The sequence below is a fragment of the Vidua chalybeata genome, chromosome 14 (assembly GCF_026979565.1).
Source record: "Vidua chalybeata isolate OUT-0048 chromosome 14, bVidCha1 merged haplotype, whole genome shotgun sequence".
NCBI classification, from domain to species: Eukaryota; Metazoa; Chordata; class Aves; order Passeriformes; family Viduidae; genus Vidua; species Vidua chalybeata.
In genome coordinates, this window is record NC_071543.1 from 772,322 (window position 1) to 800,300 (window position 27,979).

The 27,979-nt window shown below is 50.1% G+C and overlaps 3 protein-coding genes across 8 annotated transcripts in view; 2 read left to right on the forward strand and 1 right to left on the reverse strand.

Annotated features, from left to right (window-relative positions):
- Positions 1-1,323, reverse strand: part of ZMYM3 (zinc finger MYM-type containing 3) — a 33,764-nt gene extending 32,441 nt beyond the window's left edge. Inside the window, exon 1 of one of the 2 annotated variants that reach the window (XM_053955807.1) lies at positions 1,280-1,323. The gene's annotated coding sequence lies outside the window, so the exon portion shown is untranslated. Of the gene's footprint in view, positions 1-214; positions 263-1,279 lie in introns of those variants that run through there. The other variant, XM_053955808.1, reaches the window with a different exon arrangement.
- Positions 9-15,183, forward strand: NONO (non-POU domain containing octamer binding). Of its 5 annotated transcripts, none has more exons than XM_053955810.1 (11): positions 9-293; positions 1,755-1,923; positions 4,490-4,710; positions 5,687-5,988; positions 7,984-8,079; positions 8,954-9,150; positions 9,916-10,000; positions 11,067-11,169; positions 12,488-12,530; positions 12,842-12,951; positions 14,157-15,183. In XM_053955810.1, the coding sequence occupies exons 1-11, from the start codon at positions 90-92 to the stop codon at positions 14,292-14,294; spliced, it is 1,668 nt and encodes a 555-aa protein (XP_053811785.1). In that variant the 5' UTR covers positions 9-89; the 3' UTR covers positions 14,295-15,183. The 5 variants fall into 5 exon arrangements, with proteins under 5 accessions (XP_053811785.1, XP_053811786.1, XP_053811787.1 ...); XM_053955811.1 differs by having other exon boundaries at positions 10-293; positions 4,517-4,710; XM_053955812.1 differs by having other exon boundaries at positions 10-293; positions 1,755-1,878.
- An 85-nt stretch (positions 15,184-15,268) lies between these two features.
- On the forward strand, positions 15,269-27,940 carry ITGB1BP2 (integrin subunit beta 1 binding protein 2). The gene is made up of 11 exons (XM_053955819.1): positions 15,269-21,331; positions 21,590-21,639; positions 21,726-21,782; positions 22,080-22,228; positions 22,370-22,482; positions 22,721-22,779; positions 23,543-23,613; positions 23,847-23,949; positions 25,270-25,389; positions 25,823-25,885; positions 26,592-27,940. Exons 1-11 carry the CDS (start codon positions 21,268-21,270, stop codon positions 26,856-26,858), a joined length of 1,116 nt encoding a protein of 371 aa, XP_053811794.1. The 5' UTR covers positions 15,269-21,267; the 3' UTR covers positions 26,859-27,940.
- Positions 27,941-27,979: the final 39 nt, after the last annotated feature.

Consider the following 27,979-nt stretch of genomic DNA (forward strand, 5'->3'; position numbering starts at 1 on the left):
GGAGCACGGCGGGGGCCGCGGGCCGGAACGGGGCGCCCCGGTTCCCGCCGGTGCCCACGCGGCCCCCCGCAAAGCGCGGAGCGGATCGCATGGAATGGGCTCGCTACCCCGCTCCCCGCCCCCCACCCTTAACCCTCTCGCTGCCACCTGTCCCGGCCCCAGCCCCGCTGCCGTCCCGGGGGGTCTGGTCCGGCCGCACCGCCACGGCCTCTACCTGCACGCGGCGGGCACCCACCCGGCCGGGCCCGGGCGCCGCCACCGCCTCCCTAAAGTCGGAGCGTCTCCCCTGGGCGGTGAGTGACAGCGCGGCCAGGCGGGGCTTCCGCGGGGGCCCGGGACGCGGCACCGCCCCCGGGAGGGACCGCCTGGGCCGGCGCCCCCCCCCCCCCATTCCCGGCACCGCCTTCCCTCGGGATCCCCCCCCTCCCGTGCCCGGGCTGCGCTCCTGCCCCGCCGTGCAGAGCCCGGGGTGCCCTTCCCCAGCCATGACAGCGCCCACCTGGCCTCGCCGCCCGCGGCACCCCCCTTCCCGCCTCCATCCGTGCCCCCCCGCGCTGCTCCGCCCTACCGGGCTTGCCCCCCCTCCCCCGCTCCCGGGGGCTCCCCTGCCGGCGGGACCCGGGCCCCCCCAAACTGGGGGGCGTGCAGCTCTTGGCCGCCCCGCTCCGCCGGGAACCTGCGGTTTCGCAGCCTGCGGGCACACGGGGGTGCCGGGGCCGAGCGCGGGCTGGGAGCTGGGGGCGCAGGCGGCAGCGGGCGGCGGAGCTGCGGGAAAGCGGGCACTCGTGAGCCGCCCGGGGGTCGCACGCCCGGGGAGCGGGCTGGCCGCGGGCGCGCGGCACCTGCAGCGCCGCGGAGGCTGCGGGCAGCGGGAGCGTTTATTGCGAGGCGGTGAAACGAAACCCGCCCGAGGCACGGCCACGACCGCGCTCCCGGAGCGCCCAGTGCGTTCCCAGGGCCGGGAGCCGCCTTCCTCCCCGCGGCCGGGCAGCGACGGGAACGGGCTACGGATGACGAGGGGGGAAGCCCGCGGCCGGGCGCGGGGGCGGAGAACATCTGGAGGAGACCGGATCGGCACGCTCCGATGCTCGCTGGCCGGGCTGGAGGAGCCAGCCCCGGCGCCGCCGCGGTGCCGTCCCGGCCGCGGTGGGGCGGCACGCGCTCGGCGCCGCCGCTGGCCCTTTAAAAGCGCGCGGCCTCCGCGCGCCCGCACCGCGCCTGCGCGCCGCGCGCGGGGGGCGGCTCGCGGCGCTCCCTTTGTCCCCCGCTCGCCTCTCACCCGAGCTTGGTGCCCGCCGCCGTGATTGGCGGCGCGCGCGGCCGCTCCGCTGACCAATGGGGTGCGCGCGCGGCCGGCTGGTCCCGCCCCGCTACGGCGGCCGCTGTGAGTGATGGCGGGCTCGGCCAGTTAGCGGCGCGGCGGCGGGCGCCGGGTGGCCAATAGGAGCTCGGCGAGAGGGGCGCCGCGTTAGGCTGCGCGAGTTCCGGCCGCGCGCTCTCCTCTCAGGGCCGCCGCGGTCCCGGTGTCCGTGTCCGGGGCCGGTGCCCGTCCCGGTGTCCGTGTCGCTGTCCGGTGTTGCCGCTAGGTGAGGTCGCGGGGGCGGCGGGGTCGCGGCTCGGCCCCGCTCCGTCGCCGCCGGGGCCCGGCGCGGCCTGCGCGGCCCGCCCCGCCCTCTGCACGCGGGGCCGGCGGGAGCCGCCCGGGACCGAGCTCCATCCAGGCCGCTTCCCGAGCGCGCGTGTGTTGTTTTCAGGTGGGGGAGATGCAGGGCAACAAGGGCTTCAACATGGAGAAGCAGAACCACGCTCCGCGCAAGCAGCACCCGCAGCACCCGCCGCCGTCCATCCCCGCGAACGGGCAGCAGGCCAACAGCCAGAGTGAGTCCCGGGCCCGCCGCGGGGGCCCGCCCGGCCCCGCTCTGGGTAGGCGCTGAGCGACCGCTTCGGTGCAGCGGGGAACCTCGCGTTAGCTGCGGCTGCAACAGGTCTCCGCAGGAACAAAAGGAACCCGGTTTTCCAACTTAAAGCAATAAATCCTTAGATTCCCAAGCAGGCTGCAGCATCTCCTGCTAGATCAGTTGGTTTTTTTTTTTTTCCCCGTTGTTAGAAACTACGGTTTTAATTGCGCCTGGGTTGTATTTGTGGGTTTTCTTTTGGTTTTGCTCAGTCTGCTCGAGGGTACACGCGACTCCTGTGGCGTTTGTTCATAAGTTTTTTGTGTTCGTAAGTTTCTTGCGTTCCCAAAACCAGGGCAAGCGATATAGAGGTTCTGTCTTTGTCTCAAAATCTCAGGAAAAGGTTACTTACAGTTTGGAAGTCAGTGTGTTTTGATAGTATGTCTGTAAGCGTTGTGATACAACAAGCTCTGTCTTTCATTGTCTGGTTCCTGTTTTTTCCCCGGGTGTAACAGACGGCTTCTCAATATATGTTTTCTTAAGGAAACTATAAACTTAAGAAGCTTGATTGCTAGAGCAATTAGTAGATTATACAGAAGTAAGAATCTGTGAAGATTATGTTGCAGTGAGGACATTGTTGCAGCGATCTGCAGGCACCTCTTAAGGCTGAATTTTTTTATAACGAGGAACCAGGAGGTACCCGGCTTTAGTTTGCATTCAGTGCCAGTTGACATTGCCGAATGCCGTTCTCCTCCAGCGGGTTTCCCGGTTTTCCTGGGCAGTGTGGAGTGGCACTCTAGAGTGGGTGCTTGTGAGCTGGGGCAGGACGAGTTAACGGCCTCAGGGGCCTGAACTCATCTAACCTGGTAGTTTAGAAGTGGTGAGACATCTCCCTTAGCATTTTTTAGGGAGGAAAGAGTGCTTTAGTTTTATTAGATGTGGAATTTTTTTTTTTTAAGTTTGGACACTTCGGCTGTTCAAAAATATGTAGAAGCCACCTGTGCAGTTTGCATGATTCCTTCGAGTGGTGTTCTTGTGTCAAAGATACTGACTAGGCTGTTAAAAATCCGGTATGTTTTTAGGTGGTCGAGTTGAACAGGCTCTTTATCAGTTCCCAGACAATGTCCTTGGATATTGGCAGAGCAGAGCAGTTCTAGTCAGGTTGAAAACAGTAACAGTACAGCGGTACTGGGGAATTCCCACAGGAATCAGCTTGCAGTGAGTGGCTGTCTCCCTGCTTTGCATGGATCTCCTGAGGCAGAACAATGGTACTCTGTGTACCCCCGAGTGTAACTCTGTTCCAAGTACCTGGTGTTGCACAGCCCTTGCAATTGATGCCCAAATACTCATGGTAATGCTGTGAACAAGGCAAAACGTTTCACTCCTGCACCTCTGCTGTGTGAGCTCGATAACTTACTCTCGCTGCTCGTCTCTGGGCACACTCTGTCTGGTTATTTAGTGTGAGCCAAGGAGGTGTGCTTACTCCTATCAAAGGGTTGTCCTTGCAGTGTCTTGCATGCATTGTCTTTGCATGGACACTCTTTCTCATTTAGTGCCCTGTTTTGTAACTGGAGTCAAGCCATTTATGTTCACAGTTTATTTCATATGTGTGACCAAGACTTGTGTCCTCTGCAAAGCAAAGGAGTTGCTTTCTGTGCCCTGTAGTCTTGTGTGGTTAAGTTCCATGTGTGTTTAAGGAAATGGGGCACAGGATGATAAAGTGATGCTAAATTCACCCCTGTGCCTGGCACGTAACAGAGCGTTCAGGATCATGCTGGACTCTTGCTGAATTCAGGGTTAAAGACTGTATCTGCTTGTGGGGGTTTGAGAATGTTACTGTTTGTGTTTATTTCTGTTGGATAGCTCAGAAAATATTTTAACCTTGGACTTGATCTCAGAGGTCTTTTCCAACTTTAAAAATCCGTTCTAGTATAACGTAGTAAGTAGGGATTTTTTTCTTGTAATTAATATTTTAATTTTTTCTGAGGGCTCACCTATATGGCAAGTTTTTTTTTTTTAATTTTGTATTGGTATTTTTCCCCACTATTTTCACCATTCCTGCCTTCTCTTCAGCTTGGAAACCCATACTCTGGAACCCATATCATAGAATGACAGCTATCTGAAATGTCATCTGTCTGAACAAAATTTCCTCTTATTTTCATGTTTTTCTAGATATCTGGAGTTGTTTTGATGTGTTTCTGAGTAAAAATCTGTTTTCTGGCTAAACTGTGCCTTTTCTGTAATTATTTATGTTGTAATAGCAAAGTCCTGTGTTGTGACTGCAGATAATTATTTTGTGGGCCAGTTACCTTGACCAGATCTCAAAAAGTTTGAGTGAAATATCTGTTGTTATTTCAAGCTGCAGTGTGTTGTTTCCTCCAGTTCTAGACTGTCATTCACTGGTGTTAATGAGCACTGAGGTTCAGTTTTCTTTAAAAAAACCTATGGGGCCATTCTGAAGTAAAGCCCCCTTGTTGCTGGAGAGATGGCTGGAGAGGTTTAAGACCAAAAGGAACGGGTGTGTTACCTGTGTTATCCTGTGTCTGTGTGGTCACTGTGATTAAACCTAATAAAATTTATCCCCCCAACTGTAGAGCAGCTGTGTACCTTATTCCCCTCAGATGAAGGCCTGACTATTGACCTGAAGAATTTCCGGAAACCCGGTGAAAAGACCTTCACCCAAAGAAGCCGCCTCTTTGTGGGAAATCTGCCCCCAGATATTACAGAGGAAGAGATGAGAAAGTTGTTTGAGAAGTATGGCAAGGCAGGGGAAGTCTTCATACACAAGGACAAAGGCTTTGGTTTTATCAGGCTGGTGAGTGACTTGGCACCTTTGGGGAGTTTTTGTGGCGATGGCTCACAGTGGAGCAGTATTGCTAATTGAAAGTAGTAGATGTTCTGATGTCTTGCTGATTACACCTGCTGATGATCCTAGTAACCTGGAATATGGGACTAGCTTCCAAGTGGTTTGTCTAGACCTTGTTGTGAAAAGAGATGTGAATTTAGGCAGCTTGTGGCAGGAGTTATGAGAGATCTGATAAATTTATTCTGAAATCAACTGGTAGAAAGCAGAAAAAAAAAACCCACATAAATGTGATGCTATTATAGACAAAGTGAACTTCTCTTTTTCTGGAACATGTAATTCCTATGAGCATAGTTTGTCATGCAGCATTTCTGGCGTGATTAATGCTCTTGGGGTTGGGGATCTCTAGATGATCACATTGAAGTGTCTGGAAGGGAAGTAGCTACCACCATAGAGTGGTTCTCAGATTTCTGTGGCTCATGCACCACCTTTGTGAAAGCCCTGAGGTAAGTGGATGAGGTTCCCACACCCATGTCTGGGCCACTTTCATGTAGCTTGGTAGTTCCTTAAATGAGTGGAAAGGTGTGAAAGTGGCATAGAAGGTCTTTCATAGATTGTCATACTGTCAGCATTTCTTTATAAGACTTGGTTAATAGATGACTCTTGGTTGTTTTTTTTAATTTTTTTTTTTTAAAGGTGCTTTGTAGCCTTAATATAATTATGTGTCCTAGTAAAAATTTAATTGTTTGCTTAGTTCATTCTAGCTGGCCTAAACTTAGGTATTTGTTATATATTTCTCACCCTTCCTGCCCCCAAACTCTGGCTGTTCAGTCATTCATGAAAAGGAATAGCTGTGCTTTTTGGCACACTTCTCACCAAGCTGTGGGAGAATCATTTATTTCTCTCAGAAGTACTTTTTACGGAGAAATAAGCCCGTTTGGTCCCGTGCCTTACTGGGAGCTTTAATGATGGCTCTTTTTATCTGCAGGAAACTCGCACTCTGGCCGAGATTGCCAAGGTGGAACTGGACAACATGCCTCTGCGTGGGAAGCAGCTCCGAGTGCGCTTTGCCTGCCACAGCGCCTCGCTGACAGTCAGGAACCTGCCTCAGTTTGTGTCCAACGAGCTCCTGGAGGAAGCCTTCTCAGTGTTTGGCCAGGTGGAAAGGGCTGTGGTTATTGTGGATGACAGAGGACGATCCTCTGGGAAAGGCATTGTGGAGTTCTCAGGGAAGCCTGCTGCTAGGAAAGCGCTGGATAGATGCAGCGATGGGTCTTTCCTGCTGACCACGTAAGTGCGGATGGGGAGATTTGCTCTGCTGGCACGTGCAGGTTGGGTGGCATTGGCTGGTTCTTAACACCACAGTGGGACAGACGGGGCATGAGGTGGTAGGGGATTGGCCTGGGGAGAATTTTATTCAGCTTTGTTCCGACAAGAGACAGTCTTTGCTGAAGCTCGGGTCTGAAAACTTTCTTCTGGGAAGCTGCTAGTGGGGTAAGTGCATAAAACTTCCAAATAAACTTTTTCTCCATAAAACAACCTTAGGGCAATTAAAGCAGCCTTTAGGAACGGGACCTATTTCATGTTATCCATATAACTTGTTTGGAAATGAAATGGAAATTTCTTAATTGTACACTCTGGGTCACTAAAAGGGAGAGTCTTGGGATGGGATTCCACGGGGTGGAATGCCACTGTGGGCGTGGGATCTGTTGGAGAGGCTACTCAGATTGGATTGTTTGGACTTTTCACCATTATAAACTGTTTTCCCTGTGCTTGAATGTAATAAGGCAGAAAAGCATGTTCTCTCATAATTATGTGAACTTGCTCGAGCAAATGGCCAATTCCAATTGTATTCCATAAAGCAGTTTGTTGCTCTGTTAAGAGGGAGCCATTTCTGATCTCTTGGGAAAAAATTACTGTTTTCTATTGCCCTTCTAGAATTTGTGACTAGAACACTTCCTGAAATTGAGCTATATTGCTCATTTTTAACGTAATTTTTTAAAGTTTTGTGCTTCTCACCTCCTGTGGATCTGCAGTGGCACAGCTGTACACAAGTACATTCAGTTTCAAAAAGCAGGTTTTATTTGTTTCTTTCTTAATACTTGTTTTTCTCCCTGATGCTTGAAGATAACCAGCATAGTGAGTAGTGCTCTACAGGAGGATTAGTGTTAGGGAGATTTTGCTGATTCAGAAGTCTATACCTGAAAGAACCATGAAAACAGATTTTTAAAAGTGATCATGCAAAACTAATCACTATCAATGCACAACTGTGGTTAACATTCAGTCTCTTTATAGCAATCAGTACATGAGGTTCTGATACCAAAGCCCACAAACAAGTCTGCTGTTCCTTTCTAGTTATGGTTTGGTTTTGATTAAACTCATTCTGGTTTGTCCTAGTTCAAGACAAGAAAGGTAGATAAAGTGTTTGAAATCTGTTCATGTTAGAAAATAAAATTATTAATAATGGAATACATCACATCAACATGAAAAGCTGTATTATGGATGTTCAGCTGAGGAAATGGATTTTAGCCTTCCATAGCCTGCCTTCCTGGTGGAGCCTGGGTACCCATTGCCACTTGGCACAGCAGGATCATCTCTCTTCATTTCCCCTGCCCTGGCACATGGGACTGAGGAGCTCATGGGGTGCTGCTTTGTGCTGAGGGTGAGCAGTGTCAGTGCTGTGGTGGAGAGCTGATTCAGAGACCAGGTCAATACTTTCTTCTGCATGTAGAAGCCAGGGAGACAGAAGCACACATCTGCAGTGTCTGTTGTGAATTGCACCAGTGGATTCCCTGTGGGGTGGAAATTCAGACAAGGGCCCAGTGGACCTTCCTAGAGCACTGTTGCCAAGCAACAGTAGCACATGGTGGCCTCTGGATGGATGGTGCAGCCTGCAGCCTCCAGTGAGGAGTGGTGGAGTGACTCCTTGCTTTAGACAGCCATAGAAAGGCACAGATGGACTTGTGGCACTCCCTTCATGCTGAGTAGATCCTACTGGAGAATGTCAGGATTCCAGTTAAGCTGCTAATTTGAAGCAAGTAACTACAAATATTATTCTTCCAGTACAATTTTTGTTTGGATTAAACAAGGATTTTGATTTGCAGTTACACTCCTATTCTAGAAAAAAATAAAAGAGTTCAAAGTGATTCCTGGCTTTCCTTTGGTTGAGATCCCCAGCTGCTCTGAGTTTCTTTGAGCAGTGATAAAAGCAGTGTAAGTTGTGCTTTCCACAACTGCAAGCTTGTTCTTGAATTTTTATGAAAGTACCTCACTTTTTCTTTACAGATTCCCTCGCCCTGTCACTGTGGAGCCCATGGATCAGTATGATGATGAGGAGGGTCTACCAGAGAAACTAGTCATCAAAAACCAGCAATATCACAAGTATGTGCCTGGCATGCAGCAGGAGAGGAGAGTGCCTGTGGGCTAGTGTCTCAGTCTTAGAAGGGTGGCTCATCAGGTCCTCCTTTTTTTCCATAAATGTGACCTGACTTTGGAAGGAGCATTGCATTCACTCTTCACTTGCCATGACTGGCTGAAAGAAAACAGTGATTTTGAATCCACACTGCTGGATAAGACTGGCAGCCTACACATGTTTTCTATAAGTCCATTTCAGTTGTTGGAATAAAAAAATTAGGTCAATTTGAGATAAGACAGATGACATGAGATTCCCTGAGACGTATTACAGAAAGCCTTTGTCGGAAACACTTGAACCCACAATAGAAATTTAAGGAATTATGTGACTAGCATTAGGAGATTGTAGAGCTATCCAGGTATAAGACCAGAGTCTTAGAAGGCTCCCCAGTATAGGTAGGAATCCTGTGATCTGAGCAGTTGGCATTAGCAAGCCATGTGAGCTCATGAATTTTTCAAGTGAGGAAGATGAGAGCTTCAGGAGGTGGAATTAGGAATAGTCCTGTTCTACAGGTGCAGAGTGAAAAAAACATGCGTGTTTGGGCAGTGTTTGCTTCTGGAGTACATCTGTCCACAAGATGTGCAGCAGGAGCAAAGGCTATTGCTTTCAAGGGTATTTCTGAATCTCTTCACCCAGAATCTCTTGCTGTCTTATGAAAGAAGTGTCATTGCTTGTTATGGAGGAGGACAGCTTTCATGCAGGAATAAGATGATGCCTGAGGAGCAAACTGGTGTCTCAGGCACAGTTAACTGGGATCTGCTATTGCATTTGACACACAAATGGAGTTTTCTTGGCTCCTCCTTGCTCTCCTGAAGCATTCACTAGCTCTTCGTTGTTTGACAGGGAGCGTGAGCAGCCTCCTCGGTTTGCACAGCCTGGCAGCTTCGAATATGAATATGCCATGCGTTGGAAGGCTTTGATAGAGATGGAGAAGCAGCAGCAGGAACAAGTAGATCGCAACATCAAGGAAGCTCGAGAGAAGCTGGAAATGGAAATGGAAGCAGCTCGCCATGAGCACCAAGTGATGCTCATGCGACAAGGTATCAGTCAGACAAATAAATACAGGGTGGGAGCAGAGCCTTGGACTGTCTAGGACGGGTGGCTCGGTAGACTGGCTGGAGATCGCTGAAGGGGAGCTGTGGTGGTTGCTCCTCTTGTAACCAAGCATGGAGCATCATTTAGGTGGAAAAGATCCACAAGTCCAACCATTAACCTGCTTTCAGGTACTTGTAGAGCAATAGAGTCTCCTCAAGTCTTCTTTTCTCCAGGCTGAGCCCCTTTCCCAGCTCCCTCAGCTGCTCCTCATCAGATTTGTGTTCCAGACCCTTCCCCAGCTCCGTTCCCTTCTCTGGCCATGCTCCAGCCCCTCAGTGTCTTTCTTGTCGTGAGGGACCCAGAGCTGGACACAGGATTTGAGGAGTGGCCTCACCAGTGCCCAGCCAGGGGACAGTCACTGTCCTGGTCCTGCTGGCCACGCCATGGCTGGGACAGGCCAGGTGCCATTGGCCTCTTGCCCACCTGGGCACACCTGGCTCCTGTTGAGCTGCTGTTGAGCAGCACCCCCAGGGCCTTTCCCACCAGGCACTTTCCAGCCCCTCTGCCCCAGCCTGGAGCTGCAGGGGGTTGTTGTGACCCAAGGCAGGACCTGGCACTGAATCTTGTTAGACCTAACACGGAGAGATGCTACTGTATTGGTAAAGGCTCTGTTACTTTTTCTCTTCTGTGTTATAGTTCTACTTCAGGAATTCATAAGAGGTGGCATGGGAGATGAGTCTGATTGTGTTTTTTACTGTTGTCTTACACAGATTTAATGAGACGCCAGGAGGAGCTGAGGAGAATGGAGGAATTGCATAACCAGGAAGTGCAAAAACGTAAACAGCTGGAACTCAGGTAAAGGGGGCAGGTTGTGAAATGCTGTGACTCCAGAGCAGAATAAAACACCTCTTCACTGCATCTAATTGTTCATTGTGACAATTTAATTACTACCTCAAGTGTGCCTGTTACTTTGGCCTTCTGTTTTTATAGGGCAGAGTGTACACTTGGTTTAAGGTAGAAGAGTTAGGAGTTTCTTCCATTGATTAGCCATGTGCTTCTTCACATTTCTGTGTCTTAGTTAAGCTCCTTTATGAAGCAGATAGAAAAATCAGAATCTCTGCTGAGATTTAGTGGCTTCAGTGCTGCAGATTGGAAAATCCTGTTCCAGCATCTCTGTTTTTATTTGAGGGGTAACTTTGTCTCAGAAATTTCTCTCTCCATTGTAGCACTTCCTTGTCTTGGGGTCATTTTGAGACGCTCCAGGAAGATTACCAGACTATTTGTAATAGAAGGGGCTTGAGAGCTGTCAGTCTTGATGCATGATATTGCATGTAGTCAGCATGCATTTGGGAGCTGCTGTGTACATAGGGTTGGAAAATACTTCTAAGATCCTGAGTTCAGCTGTAAATCTAACAGTGCCAAGCCCACCGTGTCCCTAAACACCACATCTACATGTCCTTTAAATTCTTCAAGGGATGGTGACTCCACCACTTTCTGGGCAGCCTGTTGCCAATGCTTTGTAACTGTTTTGGTGAAGGAATTTTCCCTGATGTTAAATCTAAATTTTCGCTGGTGTGACTTGAGGTCATTTCCTCTTGTCCTGTCACTTGTTACCTGGGACAAGAGACTGACTCCCACGTGGCTCCACCCTCCTGTCAGGCAGTTGTAGAGGGTGGTAATATCCCCCTTGAGCCTTCTTTTCTCCAGGCTGAGCCCCTCCAGCTCCTTCAGCTGCTCCTCATGAGACACATGCACATAAGTGTTTTGGTTTTTTGGTTTTTTTTTCCTTTCAAATGAGCTCCTTAAAACTGAAAGTTTGAAGTGTAAAGTTTCCAATGAAGATCCATGAGGCAGCACTGCAACACAGTGATGCAGGTGGTTGGTGTTTGTTGTTCTGAGCATCCTTGGACCTTCTTTTCAGGCAAGAGGAAGAACGCAGGCGCCGTGAGGAGGAAATGAGAAGGCAGCAAGAAGAGATGATGAGACGCCAGCAGGAAGGCTTTAAAGGGAACTTTGCTGATGCAGTACGAGTGCTTCTACATTCCATTACATCTCTACACTCACAGTAGATTTTTCCCTTCCACAGCATAGCTGTTTGTGAATTTTCAACTTGGTTGGAGGACTGAACATCAGTAGTGCATTCTACCCTAAATTATTGACTCCCTCCAATCTTGATACAGTTTGGCCTGGAAACTGTAAATCTCCCAGTTCTGTTCCACTGCTCTTCACGTAGACAGCTCTGTAGCTGTCTTGCTTTCAGAAAAATGTAGGCTGACTAATTCTAACAGCAACACACACACTGTCCTGAAGCACTGCAGCAGAACCCTGTTGTGATTATGACTGGCAATATCCCTAGCTTGCAGCCTGTCTTAGTCATGATAAAATGATTCTAACTGAAGGCATTGCTGCAGGCATGGTATATGCTTGTACTTAAAAGCCAATTGGTCAAGTATTTTTTTGTAGTGTAACCTGTCTTTTAATAACAGTATCTCTAATTCTATAGAGAAATGTCTTACAATTTGTTTCCAGTCCCAGCCACTTTATATTGTGGAGGCAGCTGTAGGGCTGTTCAGGTGGTGTAATGGCATTGCTGCAGCTGGGGGTAAGTGTTCAATGCTTACTAGTGAAACTTGGACCCTAGGCAAAACAGCTAAATATGTGTCAAACCAAAGGGCCAAGAGCATGGCTGAGCCAAAGGTTGGAATATTCTACTTGTGCAGCAGATATCCTGATTCCTACAAATAATACTGCCTTCATATGATAAGTAATGGCACTGAGACTACAGATGAAGTGAAAATTGTCTTCACTTACCACTGTGAAAAAAGTAGTGCCCTCACTGAAATGCTCCTGGTTTTGCAGTGAGAGAAATCTGTGATAGGTGTTTCTGATGCTTGGTTAATAAAAGAGAAATTGAGCTCACTCAATGGCATTTTAATGCGTGACCCAGTACTGTGTCTTTATGTAAGCTTGCATTCCTTTCAACAGGAAAAGCTTCTTAGCTATGCTGAGGGAGCAGCAAAACTAATTCTATCTAATGTGTTACTACTGCTCAGCACATCTTTCCATCAAGATGTCTTTGTTAAAGTCTGCACATGCAGCTTTGCTGCTGGATGTTTTATTATAATTCTGAAAAACAACCTTTTATAATGAGAGATATTAAATAAGACCTATTCATTCAGCAGCTATCACGTGAAAGTTGCTCCTGCCTTTCTTTGAATTTTACCCTGGGAATTACTTTTCTACACATTGTTCAGTAGTAAATCCTCAGAACTCTTTGAATTTGTATAATTACATTTTTAAAAGCCTGATTTTAAAAGCTGAAATGAGTGTCTGTCTTTCCAGAGGGAGCCACCAGACATGCGAATGGGACAGATGGGTATGGGAGGTAAGAATATTCTTTGTTCCTGTGCATGTTCATTTCCTTACAAAATCTACACTTTTTTTTTTTTTTTTCAGTGTTCTCATTTTATTGGCTTCTCATTTAGAAACTCAAAGTAATCTCCCAGGCTAGTAAGAGGAAGTATTCATGTGACAGGAAACACAAGATCAGTTGGTCTTGACCCGATAGTGCAAAGCTGGTTGATAGAATGGACTCTGACCCTGCACAGAGCAATGTTTTGTGGCTCTGGGGTGATGAGCAGACCCCAGTCACTGTGTGTGTGTGTGCCAGGACTATTCCTCAGTTTTCTTTTCCAGGTACCATTGGCATGAACAATAGAGGAGCTATGGGTGGTACCAATGTCCCAGCTCCTGCCCCTCCTGCTGCTGGTCCTGGAGCTATGATCCCTGATGGAGCCATGGGAATGGTAGTGTATCTCCATCTGCTTTTCGTGCACACCTTTAAATGCAGATTATGTTGTTTCCACTATCAAGCACTGGCTGCTGAAGTTGAAGCTTCTTTGTCTACCCAGACCTGTTGCTTCACTCCTGCTAAAATTTTTAGAAGTTAATCTTGCCTTGATAGAGCTGATAATTTTCAGGAGATTGAGCCAAGTTTAATAACTGCTTAATTTACTTCCAAGAGAGTTAGTGATAAAATGTGTATTAGAAAGATCTTAGCAATAATACATGGTTGTTTTTAAATGACCTAATGGGAAGCACTTTGTTAAATTGAGAGTTTTTTGATTCTTGCAGGCATAAAGCCAAGCTTTCAGGAGTGTTCTGTTCATCACCAGTTTCATAACCAGAAAAGGATTATCTCCTGTTCTCATGTGCCAGAATGAGTTCAGTTAATTTGCTTAGGAGGTCAAAAGCAAAGAATCAATGGCATTCATGCTTATTTGTTTGACTTTTCAAAATTTTTGTATTTGATTTAGTTTTAAACTTTACTGCAGGGCTTTGCAATAGACTCTGGCTTTTGTGGCGTTTGTCATTCCTCTCTGTCACACAGAGGATTGGTCCTCCCACAGTGTCAGCACTTGCACAAACAGCAGCAGTCATAGTAAAGTTTGTCCTGAAAGTTCATCTTCCTTCAGTGATTTCTATGAACTGGTCTAATAAACAGTTCTGCAAACATTCCTCCTCAGACTTTTTGCTCTGTCGTGACTGCTATGACACAGATTTTTTTTTTTTTTTTTTTTAATCATAAAGAACAGGTTTATTTGTCTAAAAACTTTTGTACCTAAGTGGTAGGGACAACAAAGCAGCTGAGGTTAAGGGAATGTTCACTACACATGGAAATTAAGGGAGAAGATGAAGCCAGGAGTGGAAAGGGAAGGTGAGTTCAGATGGCTCACCTGCTCCACAGTAGGGCCCTGGTCTGTGAGGTGGTGCACACAGTCCCAGTATGCCTGACTCCAGGTTGTGTGGAGAAAGGAGCTTTGTTCTGCAATGGTCCAACGCTGCAGGTTTGGGACCGTGGGGATGTTTTTGGTGGGGTGAAGGTTTGCAGTGAGGTCAGCTAGAATTGTGGAATCCTGGTGGAATTCAAATGAACTCAAACTGCTTTTAACTGCCCTTTGTTCTTCCTTGTTTTTCTTCCTACATCTTCTGCACTTGTCCTCGTTCCCAGACTCCACCACCACCTCCAGACCGCTTTGGCCAGGGTGGAGCCATGGAAGGCCTTGGAGCGATGGGAGGGAACCCGCCTGCCTTCAACAGGGGAAATCCAGGCGGGGATTTTGGCCCTAACAAGCGTCGCAGATACTAACAGGATTAAGCTATGCCCTGTACATGCCCCAGAGAAAGTCTTGGCAGGCCACACAGGGTTCAGCCTGGGGGGGAGGGGGGACATTTTAAAGATAGTTAATTAGGGCCTGTTTTGGTAAAGCTACTCTAGGACAAGGGGAGTGCAGTCTGACTGGTAAAGGTTTTGGAAAATTTCATGTGGTGCATTCCTAATTTCAAAGTGAAAAATGAATTCTGGGAGGCTGCCGTGGTTCAGTAACAGTAAAATCTTGCAAGGACCCTAATGCCTTGACCATTCCAGGTTTCCTATTTGCGGCTGAAATCATGAGACTAACTAAATTAGATAAAATTTCAGTATGTCTTGGCATTTTTTTAGTGTAGTGTACCTTGCTTAAGAGCACAGGGGAGTCTCTGGAGAACTAGGGCACCATTTGGGTACTTTGCAGCTCCCATGATTTTGTAAATTTATATAGCTCCAAATGATCCGTCATGTAGTGAATTGGAGGAGGTTTTGTTTGTTTCTTTTTTTTTTTTTTTTCTCCTAACTTGTTAGTTACTCTTTTTACCTGGACCATTTGTTTCTTTGAAGTAGTTGACAGTCGTGCAGCCTGAATGGCTGGCAGGTTCTTGTTTGGATGGATTTTTTTGATAACGTGTTGTATCTCTTTATTTTTACTGGTAGTAAAAGTACAATCTGTTGGATAAAGATACTGTATCTCATGCTGAAGTTTTAACTGAAACAAATGTTTGTATAATCCTAACCTTGCCTGTCTTTTGTGTAGAAGTACTACAAGATTTTTCATTTAGTGTAAACTGTTTGAACACAAACTGTAATTGTCCCACTAAAAAGTTTGAGTTTGTCCAAGGAATGTTACAGGAATGCATTATTAAAGTGGATTTTAAGCCTTTTTTATCTGGTGTCTTGTTTCTTCTGGTTTTTTTAGTACTAATGTCTGCATGTGGATTGAATTTAATGAAGCTTCAGGTTATGGCGTGAGAGTTGTTCTTGCATAGCTCTGTAAAGAGGGTGTTCAAACCCTGAGAATTTTCTAACAGTTTTCTTTCTCACAGAGCAGGCTTTCTTTGTGTGTTGGAATGTGACCTTCAGCAGATTAGAATGTGGAAAGGGAGCTGCTGACCTACCTGGGATGCGTGTGTTGTGGCTGCGGGGAGGTGGGATGCAGGACATGTCCGTGTGTCACCAGGAGCCTGGAGCTCAGTTCCTTTCTCAGCTGCAGAGTACAGCTGTCTGTCTGCTCTTTGGCTGGGACCTTCCCAGAACTCCTGTGCTGGGGTAGGAAGGAGAGGACTCACTGATGACAATAGTAATGCTTTATCTGGTGTAATACACGAGGGACTCTGTAGGGACAGGCATCTGCTGTGACTTGTGTTCTCACACTGAGTCTCCAGAGTTGAGACTGTGAAGGGGGAAGCTTAGAAATAAATTTAGGTGGGAAAGAGAGGAGGGAGAAAGTGTTACAGCCTAAAAGCATAAGAAAGTGCCTTGGAAAATGTGAAATCATAGGAAAGATAAAAACATTTTGAGATGGCTAATGTTGCCACAGCAAGAACCTGAAATTATGATTTGGTCCTGTATGTACTCTTTAAGTAGGGGAAGATGAAATTAGCACTCTGGAGCCTTGATTGGTTTACCCCTTTCTTTAGTTAACCTGGAATGAGATGATAAGATGTATGGAAGAGAGGCTGCAGCCAGTGCTCTTTATTTCTTCTTTTTAATTTGTTTTTCCACATTTGGAAGCACCAGCAGCTGGTTTGCTGAGATGATATGGTATCTAATGGTGGTTATCAGCTTGATTGTGAAGCATGAAGAGTTTGGTGATGTTTTTTCATCTGGCTCATTTGCTAGAACAGCTCACTGTTGCAAAATCTCAAGTGAGAATGCTAATTAGCTTTTCTATTGACCTGTGGAAGATGGATCTGTTCTCGTAGCTTGTGTCTGGAATGAGGCTGGCAGACATTCACTAGTGCCATGGCCATTGGGTAAGTACATTGTTTAATTCTGAAGTGTGAAATATGAGGAGAAGAAACTATGAAGTTACAACCACATGTCTGCATTACCTCCTTCACCTGCCAGTTGCTCAGCTGGCTTGTGTGTTACTGAGCAGTCCAAGGAGAAATTGCTGTCCTAGTGAAACAGCAGAGCTCGGATGTTCAGCATCACTCTGCTGCTGAACAGTCCTGAGCAGGTATAAGATAAGGATGGGTCTAGTTAACTGCCCTTTCCCTGTGAGAAAACTCTGTGGAAAATCATAGGGAAGGAGGAATTTAACACTGCTCAAAACCCATCTAACAAGATTTCAAATATCTAAATTAAAGATCCAGTGGCAGCAATTAAAGAAAACTAAATTCTCGTATGGATCCTATAGGCAACTATCCTTAATTTGCTTTAAAGGAGGAGACCGAAAATCTGTGAGTGAGTAAGGAAATTGTAAAGCAAAGCTCTAGTAAGATTTTCAGAGGCATGTCAGGGACAGGCTGAGTGCAGTGCAGGAGCACTTGCAGCTGGGCACAGGAGCAAGCAAGGCTGCCCCACTCCAGAGCAATTCTTGCTCTGCTGAAGCCCGCTGGAGTTTGGTGTCGGTGCTTGCACCGCCTGTTTGAGGTAACAAGTGCATGTCCTGAGGCTGGGCTGTTCACAGCACTGCTGTGCTGGGGTTCAGCCACTGTGCAGAAGGGAATGCTTCCCTCTGCATGCCTTTCCAGAGTGCTGGCTGGCCATTATGTAATTGCAGACTGACGAAATATTCTTACTCTTCTGAGGAGAAACCGTTGCCTTTCGCTGTCATATTTGATCAGCTGGTTTAAAATGCAGTTCTCCAGTATCCGTTTGGGTCACACCAAGGATTGATGAGCAATTTGGTTTTACCATTTTGCTCTTAATTTTAAACCCCCATCATTTGTGGACTTCAGAAGTTACAACTTGTGCTTTATGCAGCCTCCTCTTCAACAGTAGTGAGTGCATTTGCAAGAATCAAAGATAAATGAAAAATCCAGCTGGTATGTGGATAATTTTGCCATACCAAAGCAGTAGACAAACATTCCATTTTTTTTTCCTGGCATGGTGCCTCTCACTAGCAGCTCTAATTTATCATAGAAAGCTGCAAGTGACAGCATGTGCTAAACCACTTCTCCAGTGAGCTACCTTTGGGGGTTGAAAGAAGGAAGATGTGATTTTCTATGGCCTTGCTGAAAGGAGCCATCATTCATTCTTCTCATGGTTGTGACTTGGGTACCTAGTACCAGATGTAAGTAATAAGAGAGAAAGAAACCGAGGAGCTCAGCCAGGCACAGCACTGGTTTTGGGGCACTTTCCCTCACTTCAGTTTGGCCACTCTGCTCTAAATAAGCTCACAGTGACCTTGCTATAAAGGCAACAGGACCCTCAAAAGGAAAAGTGCTAAAACCCCACACTCAGTGCCAGTTCAGGGTATTTCAGCCAGCAGATTTTGATTCAGGATGCCAGCTAATGATACAAAATTGAGTCTTGGGAGTAGACTGAACTCTTCTTTTTGGACTGGTTCCAGCTGAGGACTAAAGGGCACTTTTTGATTAGGAATACTGCATGTGCCTTCAGAGTGAGCACCACAGTGAATCAACTCCTAAATGAGTAACTCAGCTCCAAGGAATTCTCTCTGGAGTAAGACACTGGCTGAACTACAGGGAGAAAATCCTTGTCAGCTGGGTAGCTGGTTCCAGTTTGAGGTTATATTTGTCCAATGAGACTGAAGTGTTGCAGCACTAGTCCTGTAATAACCCAAGCTGCAGAAAAACAGTGGTATTGAATGGAGAGGTTGCCTGTACCCACATTTCTGGTAGTTTCCTGGTCTTTTTCAAACCTCTTCTCTGAGCTGTTGAGTACAAGCAGTGAGGACCCCTTGGGCAGGTGCTACATAACTCCTTAGCAGTGCTATCTGAAGAATGGCCAGGCAGAACTGCTGCAGAATTGCTCAACACATGTTCTTTTGAGAAAGATTTAATTGCCCAAATAAATAAAGCATTAATCCTGCCTGCTACATACATCACAGTAATATGTTTTTCAGGGGTAACCCTTAGCCTAAGAAGCCTCTTTAGTATGGAGGAGTTACTCTGTGCTTTAGAAATGCAGTGTCTTGCTGCTACCCTGGTTCCACAGGGCATCCTGAATGACTGAAAGGTCAGGGGTGAGCTGAGTTTGTTTCCCTGGAGGTATCCAGCATGTTGTCCCCAGGACCTTGCAGGGCTGTTTTACACTGACCCTGATTGTTCAAGGGCAAGCACATTTGGCTAGATTTGAGAATATTTTATTGGATTTTCAACTTCCTTTTTTGATCTGTTGTATATGAAATTAAGTGTGTATAAAGCAAACAGGCCTTATTTTTAATTGGCAGCTGGGAGCTCGATGCCTGTCTCAGGTGCAGAATAGAGAGTTGCCTCAGCCCCAGTCCCCCCGGGTACCTGCTGTTTATCTCTGTGATGTGTGTCAGCCACATCAGCCTGCTGGCGTTTCCTCTGAGGTGTGCAGGGTAACCTGAGCTCCATATTCTCACTGGCACGGGGTCGGTGACAGCTGCAGCCTTGCTGACAGCTCGTGGAAAGAACAGGGAGATCTGAAACACTATAGCTCTGCTCAGCCCCCAGGATGGCAAACTCCCCCGCCACAGGCCTCTGCCCAGCTCCCTGGGTCCCCAGTGATCTTTCTCACCTAAGCAGAGGCTCTGGATGCCAGTAGGGTTTTTTTGCCTACCTTTGGGGCTGTTGGGTCAGTTGTGACCTGGGGCAGTACAGTGCTTTGAATCCACGTGGATCATGTGGGTGTGACAAGTTCCCTGCTGCCCTCCTGTTTCCCTCCCAGCTTTTGGGTGGATGTAGGTTTGTACACAGGTGACCCAGGTATAAAGAGGTGTGACAGTGGTGCATGTCCTCCCCTGCAGCAGGGCTGGCTCCTTGCTAAGGAGCTGCCAAGGAAAAGCCTGATGGTGCTGCTGGCTGGGGCATCTCAAGGTGGGGGTGGCAGAACTGAGCTAAAGTAGCAGGATAGTGTGAAATAATCTGGAGTCTTCTCCCTGATAAGCTCCACAATTCTGGCAACAGTTCACCCTAACTCTGAACTCTGAGATTCCCTTGGAATGACAGAAAATTTTTCAGGCTTTGTAGAGGGATTAAGTAGGTTAAACAAACATTGTAGGACAGGGTTAGAATTGCATCAGCCAGTGGCATCGGCCAATGGCAGCCCCTGTGGGCTCACCTCCTGAGCAGACTCCCTGGGCATCTTCTGCCTGCAGATCACGTTCTTTGTACTGTGTGATAGTGCCAAGGACTTACATTGACCCCAGTTCCTGAACAGAAATGGTCCCTGGATGCTGTGTGCTCCTGGAGGTCAGGGCAGCACCCAGGAAACAGCTGTCCCTGCAAACAGGAACAGCACAAAGAAAATATTTGATTTAGAACACGAAGAGGAACTAAGTAAAACCTTTGATCTCAAGAGAGTTTCCTGTTTGTAGAGGAAAACTCTTAGGTCTCAGAAGGGGAGCAGGGTGTCTGAGCAAACCCCTTCTGCATACAGGGGACCAGAGTAACATTTTGTTGTGTTCTTTTGTGATTACAACAATCTTCCAGCGAGCAATTTTCATCCCTGATGTGATGACAAGGGAAGATAGTCAGGTCTAAGTCTGTGTGTGTGTCCTTCCTTCTCCCTTTCCACAATCTGTGCTGGGCAGTGTGGTTTGTCCTAAGATAAGATGAAAACCTCAGACAGGTTTTGCAGGAGGAACTCACTGAATGCTTGCATGATTAATGCATTCCAGAGATGGGGGAGCTGAACTGTTTGTGATTGACTGTGGTGCACATCGACCTGCAGAAGGGTATAAAATGCTGCTGGAGTCTGGGCCAACCATGCAAACTGTTCTTCCAAGGTCACAGGCAGCTTCTGGGTGGTGTTTGTTATCCCTGCCCCTCCTGGGGACACCTGCAAGGTATGTCCAGCCAGAATGCAAGGAACATTGCACTTTTGGAGGAGTAGTGAAAAACTGTAAGATCTGGTCAAATACAGAGATAAAATTCTAAAGCAGCTCCAAAGTTGCCTTATAGCTTTGTAATTGTGAATTCTGCAAGGTCAAAGACTGCAAATCTGTATGTTTCTAGCCAAACTTGAATATTATAATCCTTTAGACAAATACTGTAACCAAATCTGAGATTTGGTCTGAGCCACACCAAGATTTCTCTGAGAAGTTTAGAAAGTGAGTGGGTCTCACTGAAGCTTGTGACTTAATGAGAGGGACCGTTCCTGTATACACAATATTTTGTAATAGATGGTAGAGTTGTTGTTTAGGTACTGCATTTAAAAACTTTACTAGCCATAAATCTAATCATAATCACCCACGTAATCACTGTGTCCTACTTCTCATGTCTGGCCAAGAACCTTCCCCTGACCACTCTGTTACTCCTGGGCTGCACAAAAACCAGCATTAAAAGATGTCTTGACCACATGCACAGCCTTGGTGCCTCTGTTTAGCAGGTGCACCCAGGTGCCTCCTGGGGCTGGGGGAGATCAGCACGAGTTTTGCCCTGCGACTCTGGGAATTGTCTTCCCTGCGGTTTCAGGGATGTCCGAGCGTGGCTGGTCAAAGCCCGGCTGATGCCATGCCTCCGTGACAGATGCTGCCTGGCACGATGGCAGGCACTGGTGTGGGGCCTCTGCACGCCACCCCGGGCCCGGGGCCACCCTGCAGTGCCCATTCCCTCTGCTGGGCGCAGGGCCAGCACAGAAATGCCTGCGGAGATAGCACAGGCGCCAAGCCCCATCAGCTGCCCTGTCCATCTTTAGGCCGGGCTCGGGTTACCAGCCTCCTCCCACAGCTGCCTCCAGGGACGGGCAAAGCCACCTCCCGGCGCCTGGGCTGCAGGCGGTGGGGGAGCACAGGAGGCATCCCGGGCAGGGAAAAGACTGATGCGATTTCTGTGGAAGGGGTGAAGGACGCTGCGAACACGCCTGAGCTATGGCATCGCTGTGCTACAACAAGGGCTGCGGGCAGAGGTTTGATCCCGAGCACAACGCCGAGGGTGAGTGAATTCTGCCTTGCACCAGAGGGAATGGGAGGTGTGGGCTGCGGGCAGAGGTTTGATCCCGAGCACAACGCCGAGGGTGAGTGAATTCTGCCTTGCACCAGAGGCAATGGGAGGTGTGCGCTGCCTTCCCGGAGCGCGGCCTCGGCTGCCGTGCTGCTGCCGAGCCCAGCGCGGGCAGGAGCGGGAGCAGGAGCTGCTGGCTGTCACAGGATTGCTTCTCCTGAAAGCTTTTGCCCCGTTTTCCCTTCTCAGATTCCTGCCTGTATCACCCAGGTGTCCCCATTTTCCACGATGCCCTGAAGGTGAGTGGGGCTGCAGCTGCGGGGAGTGACCTTGTCCCCAGCAGGGTTGCCCACGCCTGACCAGCCTGTCCTCTCCTGGTGTCTAGGGCTGGTCTTGTTGCAAGAAACGCACAACGGACTTCTCCGAGTTCCTCTCCATAAAGGTGAGTGACCTGCCAGCCCAAATGCACCCACTGTTCCTCTATCCTTTCCTTTGGGCCCCTGTCCAGTCCTGTCCCATCCCTGTCCTGTGTCAGGGATGTCCCCTCTCCCCTGCCAGCCAGGGATTTACTATCTGTTTCCAAGGACCCTCCAAGCAAGGGTGCTGCTCCCAAAGTGCAGGGTCAGAGCCCATTTCTGCAGGACACTGAGCCACCACATCATGGAAACTCACAGAGTTTGGGAATAGCCAGCAGGCTGAGGAGGACAAAGCAATCATTAGGCTTGTCTCTGCTGCTCAGGGATGCACAAAGGGGTTTCACAGCAAGGAGAAGCCCTCTGAGCCTTCCAGCCAAGAGAAGACTTCAGATGAACCAAAGGCCAAACCAGTGAAGGAGCTCATCTTCCAAGGACCAAAGTCAGCTGAGAAGATGCTGCGGGAAAGACCGAGGTGAGATAGGCTCAGCTAGCAGCCTTGGCCTGCTGTGTCACTTCTGTGTGTGTCCTGCCCTGCTGCTCTCTCAGGAGAGGCAAGGACACTTAAATCACAGAAAAAACCCACTTGGCTTTTGCTGCTGCTGCTCTTTCCCAGCTCTGATGAGCCAAGACAACTGCTGCCAATTAAAGTATCCAGGTCTCTGGAGCAGGCACTGGAGAAACTGAACATGTCCTCTGAGGACAAGACGCTCGAGAGCAGTTGTACAGGTAGGGACAAGCTGATGGATGGCACCGGAGTTGCACATGGCAATTTCAGCACAGGGTTTTGCATGACAGGCTCAGGGCAGTCAGTGAGTGCTGCGTGTTCATCTACCTGCAAACCTGCACCTTGGAGGCACGTTGGGATGGTCTGTGCTCAGCTGGGGAGCTGGCAGGGAGCCGGGGGAGGATCTGAGGGCAGGCATGGGCAGTGTGTGTCCTGGGTGAAGATGTGTTGCTCTCACAGGCGAGGAGGCTGCCCAGGTGAGAGCTGGCACCACGTGCAAGAACGCAGCCTGCAAGGCGGTGAGTACCTGGCAGGGTCCCATCTGTACCCCCCGTTGTGGCCAGGAGCATTACAGGTCCAGGTTCAGGGCAGGTATCGGGCAGGTGGAAGGTGGCAGTGCCCATGTGCTCCGTATTCTCATCCCACCCTGGGAGCAGCCACCTCTGTCACCTCCCACCCACTTTCCTGCAAGAGGCTTCCAGACTGGTGGTACATTTGTGTTTCACTGCTGCTGATTGCTTGCAGTGAAATACAGCACGTATTCAGGATTGGACGCGTAGGCAAAATGCATGTGGAACAATTCCCACCTGCGTTGAACTGATGCAGCACAGCCCAATTTCTCTCTTGCCCGAGGCTGCCTTGAGGATGAGTGGGAGGGATTGAGCTGTGACAGGGATAGCATGCTTGGAAACCAGCAGCAGGGGAGTGGGGAGCAAAAGGCAGGAGGCAGAAGAGGCCATAAGGCTGACATGCTCTGGAAAGGACAGCGATGACAAATCACCCCTTGCACCTCAGACTGAGTTCCTGTGGTGTCTTAACTTGCCCACTGCCCTTGTGTTGCCAAGCCCTGGGCTGGGAGCAGGCTGTGTTTGGGAGGAGGGTGCAGAAGGGCTGCTGGCTGGGCGTAGTCCCAGTGAGGCTTCACAGGTGCTGGACCTGGCAAAAGGGTGATGTTGGGCATTGTGCTGTGACCTCTACGTGGAGGAGCATTGGTGAATGAACACCTGTGTCACGTCATCCTGTGCCAGAGACACGGGCAGAACTTTCCTCTTTTTTCCACAGATCTACCAGGGCCCAGAGAGCGACACAGAGGTTTGTACATTTCATCCTGGCGTTCCTGTCTTCCATGAGGGGTAAGAAGCAACCCTTTACCAGAGAGCAAACTGACCCTGCCACGGGCTGAAAATGCTGCATGGCAAGGCTGTGTGGCCCCAGCAGCACGGCCCCTGCAGTTGTGGGTGACACCCTGAGAGGGGACAGGTGGGCAGGGGCAGCTTCTGCTTATGAGCCCCTCTCAGGGGGCCCCAGCCTGCTCCGGTCCCCTCTCCTGCTCCTGACCCCACTCAGGTCACCCTGCTCTCCTCAGGATGAAGTACTGGAGCTGCTGTGGAATCAAAACCACAGACTTCAGTGCCTTTATGGAGCAGCCGGGCTGCAGCCGTGGGTGTCACTGCTGGACAGAAAAGAAGGTAAAGGGCCTCAGAGCAGAGGCAGCTCATGTGAGCAATTGGCATTACTGGCACTTGAGAGCGCTCCTTCCCTTGCTCTGCATTCACACAGGTTTCCGCACTTAATTGTCTTAATATTCATAATTGCTGACAGATGAGTGCACAGGGTTTGAATGCCTAATCTTCACCCATCTGCCCTTTAAGATGCTGCTCTGCATTCACAAGATGTGTCAGCTCTCACACCCAATGGGCAGATGTGCAACAGAAATCTGAACGAGGCAGGACCTGGCCCTGGACACAGCACAGCCAGCATTGTAGGCTGCCACACAGAGACAGGTGGCTGAGCACAGGAAAAGTCACACCAAAAAAAACCCCATCAAAGATGATTGCAGATTACTGCATTTGGCTTTAACAAAGCTTTCCCTCTGCAGCTGCTTCTCAGGAGGGATCTCATCCACATACCAACATGGTGTTGTGGCAGGGCAGTGGGGACAAGATCTCAATTCTCAACACTGTGTCTGTAAATTTCCCCAGGAAAGTTCTTGACTGGAAACAAGCTTGAGCTGGGAAAGTTGCACCAAAGCAGCCCTGAAAGTGCACTGTGTTCCTCTGAGTCAGCACTGCTCCCAGCGACCCTCTCTGAGCCCAATCTCTTCTTTGTTCTGGAGCAGAAAACATATCCTGAATGTAAAGGAGGCTGCTGTGAGGGAACTGTGATGTTGTGATGCAGATGCTTTGTGCTAATTGTCACCTAAATCTGGGGCCAGGACTCCTCCTGGAGCATTTCTTTGGCTGGCAGTGTGGGGGGCTGCAGGGGGTCTGTCTCCTTGTGATGGTCAGAAATGAGCCTGGTGGGGACACAGGCCTGTCACTGCCTGTGGTGCTGACAAGGTGGGCAAAGGTGAGACATGGCCATCTGGGGCTCATCTGACCCCCAAATGTAGCTTGGTGGCATGATCCATGTCCAGTAGCAGCCCCTGCATTGCCCTCCTGGCTGAGTTTCCTGACTGTGCACACCACTTAGGAGCTTGGCTATAGCAGAGTGACTCTGGAACTGGAAGTCTCTGATCTTAGAGTACCCTGGAGGAACCCCAAGCACGGCACAGATGTCCCATGTTACGTGGGACAGACAGCACGGCAGGGACTGCCCACCTTTGCATGAACCATCTGCCTTCAAAAACCTGCACGAAAGGCAGGGTTTGTTCCTGCTTAGCTGGCGCCAACCTGAAGTGACCAGCACAAAGGAGATGTGCAAGGGAGCGTCCTCTGGCTCAGGCGTCCCCTCTGTCGGGGCGGTGCCTGAGCCCCAGCTGTGCCCTGAGGGGTTCCTCTCCTCGGCAGGACAAGAAGGCGGTGCTGTGCCGGCAGGACTGGCACCAAACCGGCAGCCAGGTGGTGGTGACAGTCTATGCCAAGAACCCCCTGCCTGCCCTCAGCAGCGTGAAGGCCAATCGCACCGTGGTGAGTGGGGTGGGGATGTGCACTCTCCAGAGCCCACCTGAGTTTGCAGAACCTGCCCAATACCAAGAGCCAGCTGTGTGGCTGGTGCTCTTTGGTGCCCTGTTGCTACAAACAGGGCTGGCACTGCTAACCTGCCATCTCCCTGAGCTGAGAGTCTGGTGGCCTCACTGCTGCATCTGCCCAGCAGCTCTGCCTTTCAGCCTCAGTGGGTGGATTTGAGTGGCTTTGAGTCCCTTGACCTGTGACAGAGGTGAACCTGTCATGCTCTGAAAGGGGTGAAATGTTGCCAGGTGCTGAGGGGGTCACCAGACCATTACACTGGAGCCAGGATTGTGGGATGCAATGTGGTGCTGAAAGTCAGCTGCACTGTCTGGGGGAAGAGCTCTGGCAGTGCTCTGCTACCCTCTCAGATAATTTTCTGTTGCTCTTTCAGCTCGAGGCTCATGTCATCTTTGAAGGGAATAAGATTTTCCAGGCAGAACTGGAGCTCTGGGGGGTAAGATCCTGTTTGCTTTGATTTCCCTGTTCCAGCAGTCTGCATGGGGCTGGGCTGCAGGTCTGTGAGGCAGCCTGGGCTTTTCATCCTGGGCTGGGTAGCCCAGCTACAGGCATTTATGGCCATCTCTGCTGGGAAATGCCTTAGGGGTTGTGGGGAGGCTGAGACGGATTGATCCAGAGCTAAGTCAGAGGTGGAGGTCACTGGCGGCCCTATGGGTGCTCTGGGTTTGGTCCCAGGCTGCCCCAAATGTTCTTTGGCCCAGCAGGCCCCTGTCTCCCCCACAGTCCTGCTGCGAGTTGCGGGCAGGCTGCGGGCTGAGCCACGAGACTGATTTTTCAGCTGCTCGCTGCCTGGGGAGCAGCAGTGAGGCTCAGGAATTTGCGTGTGCATTTCTCGTCTGTATTTCTGGTGCGTGCCGGCCGTGCCTGCAGGCAGCAGAGCGCTGACAGGCGTGGGCACGGCTGTGTGTCAGCACAGCTCGCTGCTGGGGAGAGGCTGTGCCGCCGCTGAGGCAGGCTGAGCTCTCCTGAGCTCTGTACGAGCGCTGTGCTGCTGCTGAGACAAAATGTGAAGCTCAGCTCAGCTGCAGCTTCTGGTACAGGAGGAGATTTCTCCTCTAGCAGGGCTTTGCCAGAGGGGGAAGGCTGAGCGTGTGCTGCCTGCCCTCCCCTGCCCGGCTCGCTGCACCTTTCCCTCTCTCTAGACCATTGATGTAGAGAAGAGCTTTGTGAGCATGGTCCCAGCCAAGGTGGAGATCACGCTTTGCAAAGCCAGCCCTGGCTCCTGGGCCAGGCTGGAGCTCCCCCAAAGCAAATTGCAGTCCTGTGGTGAGCAAGAGAAGGAAGCTGCAAACACAGAGGAGCCCGGGGCCGTGCAGGATGAGGACTCTGATGACAGCTTGAGCTGGTCGGAGGAGGAAGATGAAGAGCTGGAGATGGGAACACCAGATACGATAACATCAAGTAACTGATGGTCAAGTGCTGCAGCAGCTGAGCACTGCTGGTTCCTGAGCTGCTGGGCACCTTGGCACCAGCTCCAGAAGAGCAGACCTAGTCCAGAACCATGTGCAGGCTGCAGCACGGCCTCTCCTCGGGTCAGAAGGGACAATTAATAAACACCCAGAGCAAAGGTTGTCCTCTGAAATCCGTGATGGGCGTCTGAGAAACATCAGCGGGCCAAACCCTGCCTTCTGTCACTTCCTCTTCTTTGCCTGGCTGGGCTCTGTGTCTGCAGGAGGAGTCTCTGTGCCCGCAGCTTCGGTGTCTGTGGGCACTGGGTGTTCAGAGCCCAGTGCCCTCCCTCACCCCGGCATTTCTGGGGGTGGACACAGCCTTCCCCGCCGCTTCTGGGGGTGCTGAACCCCGGGCTGAGCTGAGTGTAAGCTCCTGCCGTCTCCCTCGCCCGGCGCTGGGGAGGCCGGGCCCTGCGGCTCTTTGTCGGGAGACCGCGGACACGGGAACGTCACCGCGGCCGGCAGCTCCAGCGGGGCCGTGGCGTTCCTGCGCAGCCCTTTAGAGGCGTGAAACCGCCCGGGGGAGCAGCGGGCGATGCCGAAGGCGCCCCGGGGCCGGCGGAGGCGGCGGAGGCGGGGGATCTCCGCGGGAGCTGCGCTGTGTAACGCGGCACGGCGCCGGCAGCGCGGGCGGAGGGCGGCGCACGCCCCGTGTGAAAAACCCAGCAATCTTCCGCCACGGCGCCGCTTAATTGGACAGCCTCGTGTAGAAGCTCAGTTTTGCCATTCTTTCTTTTTGCTGGCATTATCTTTGTTAGAAATGTATCGTCCTTATTAAGAATACATGTTAGGTATTTGTGTCTGTGCACACAGACACGCGTGCGTAGTTTCTGCTTAGGGGCTTTGAAGTGAATCTACCGAGAAATCATCCCAAGTCAGACCAAACCCCCTCGCTCAAGATGTATTCGGACAGCGCGTAATTACAAAACAACGAATTTAGCACCAGCAGGATCACAGTGCCGCGGATGGCGGGGCTGTATCGGGGCATGGCAGCACTACAGCGCGGCCGCAGCGCCGAGCCGGGCCCGAGGCGGCGCCGGGCCCGAGGCGGCGCCGGGCCCGAGGCGGCGGCGGGCCCG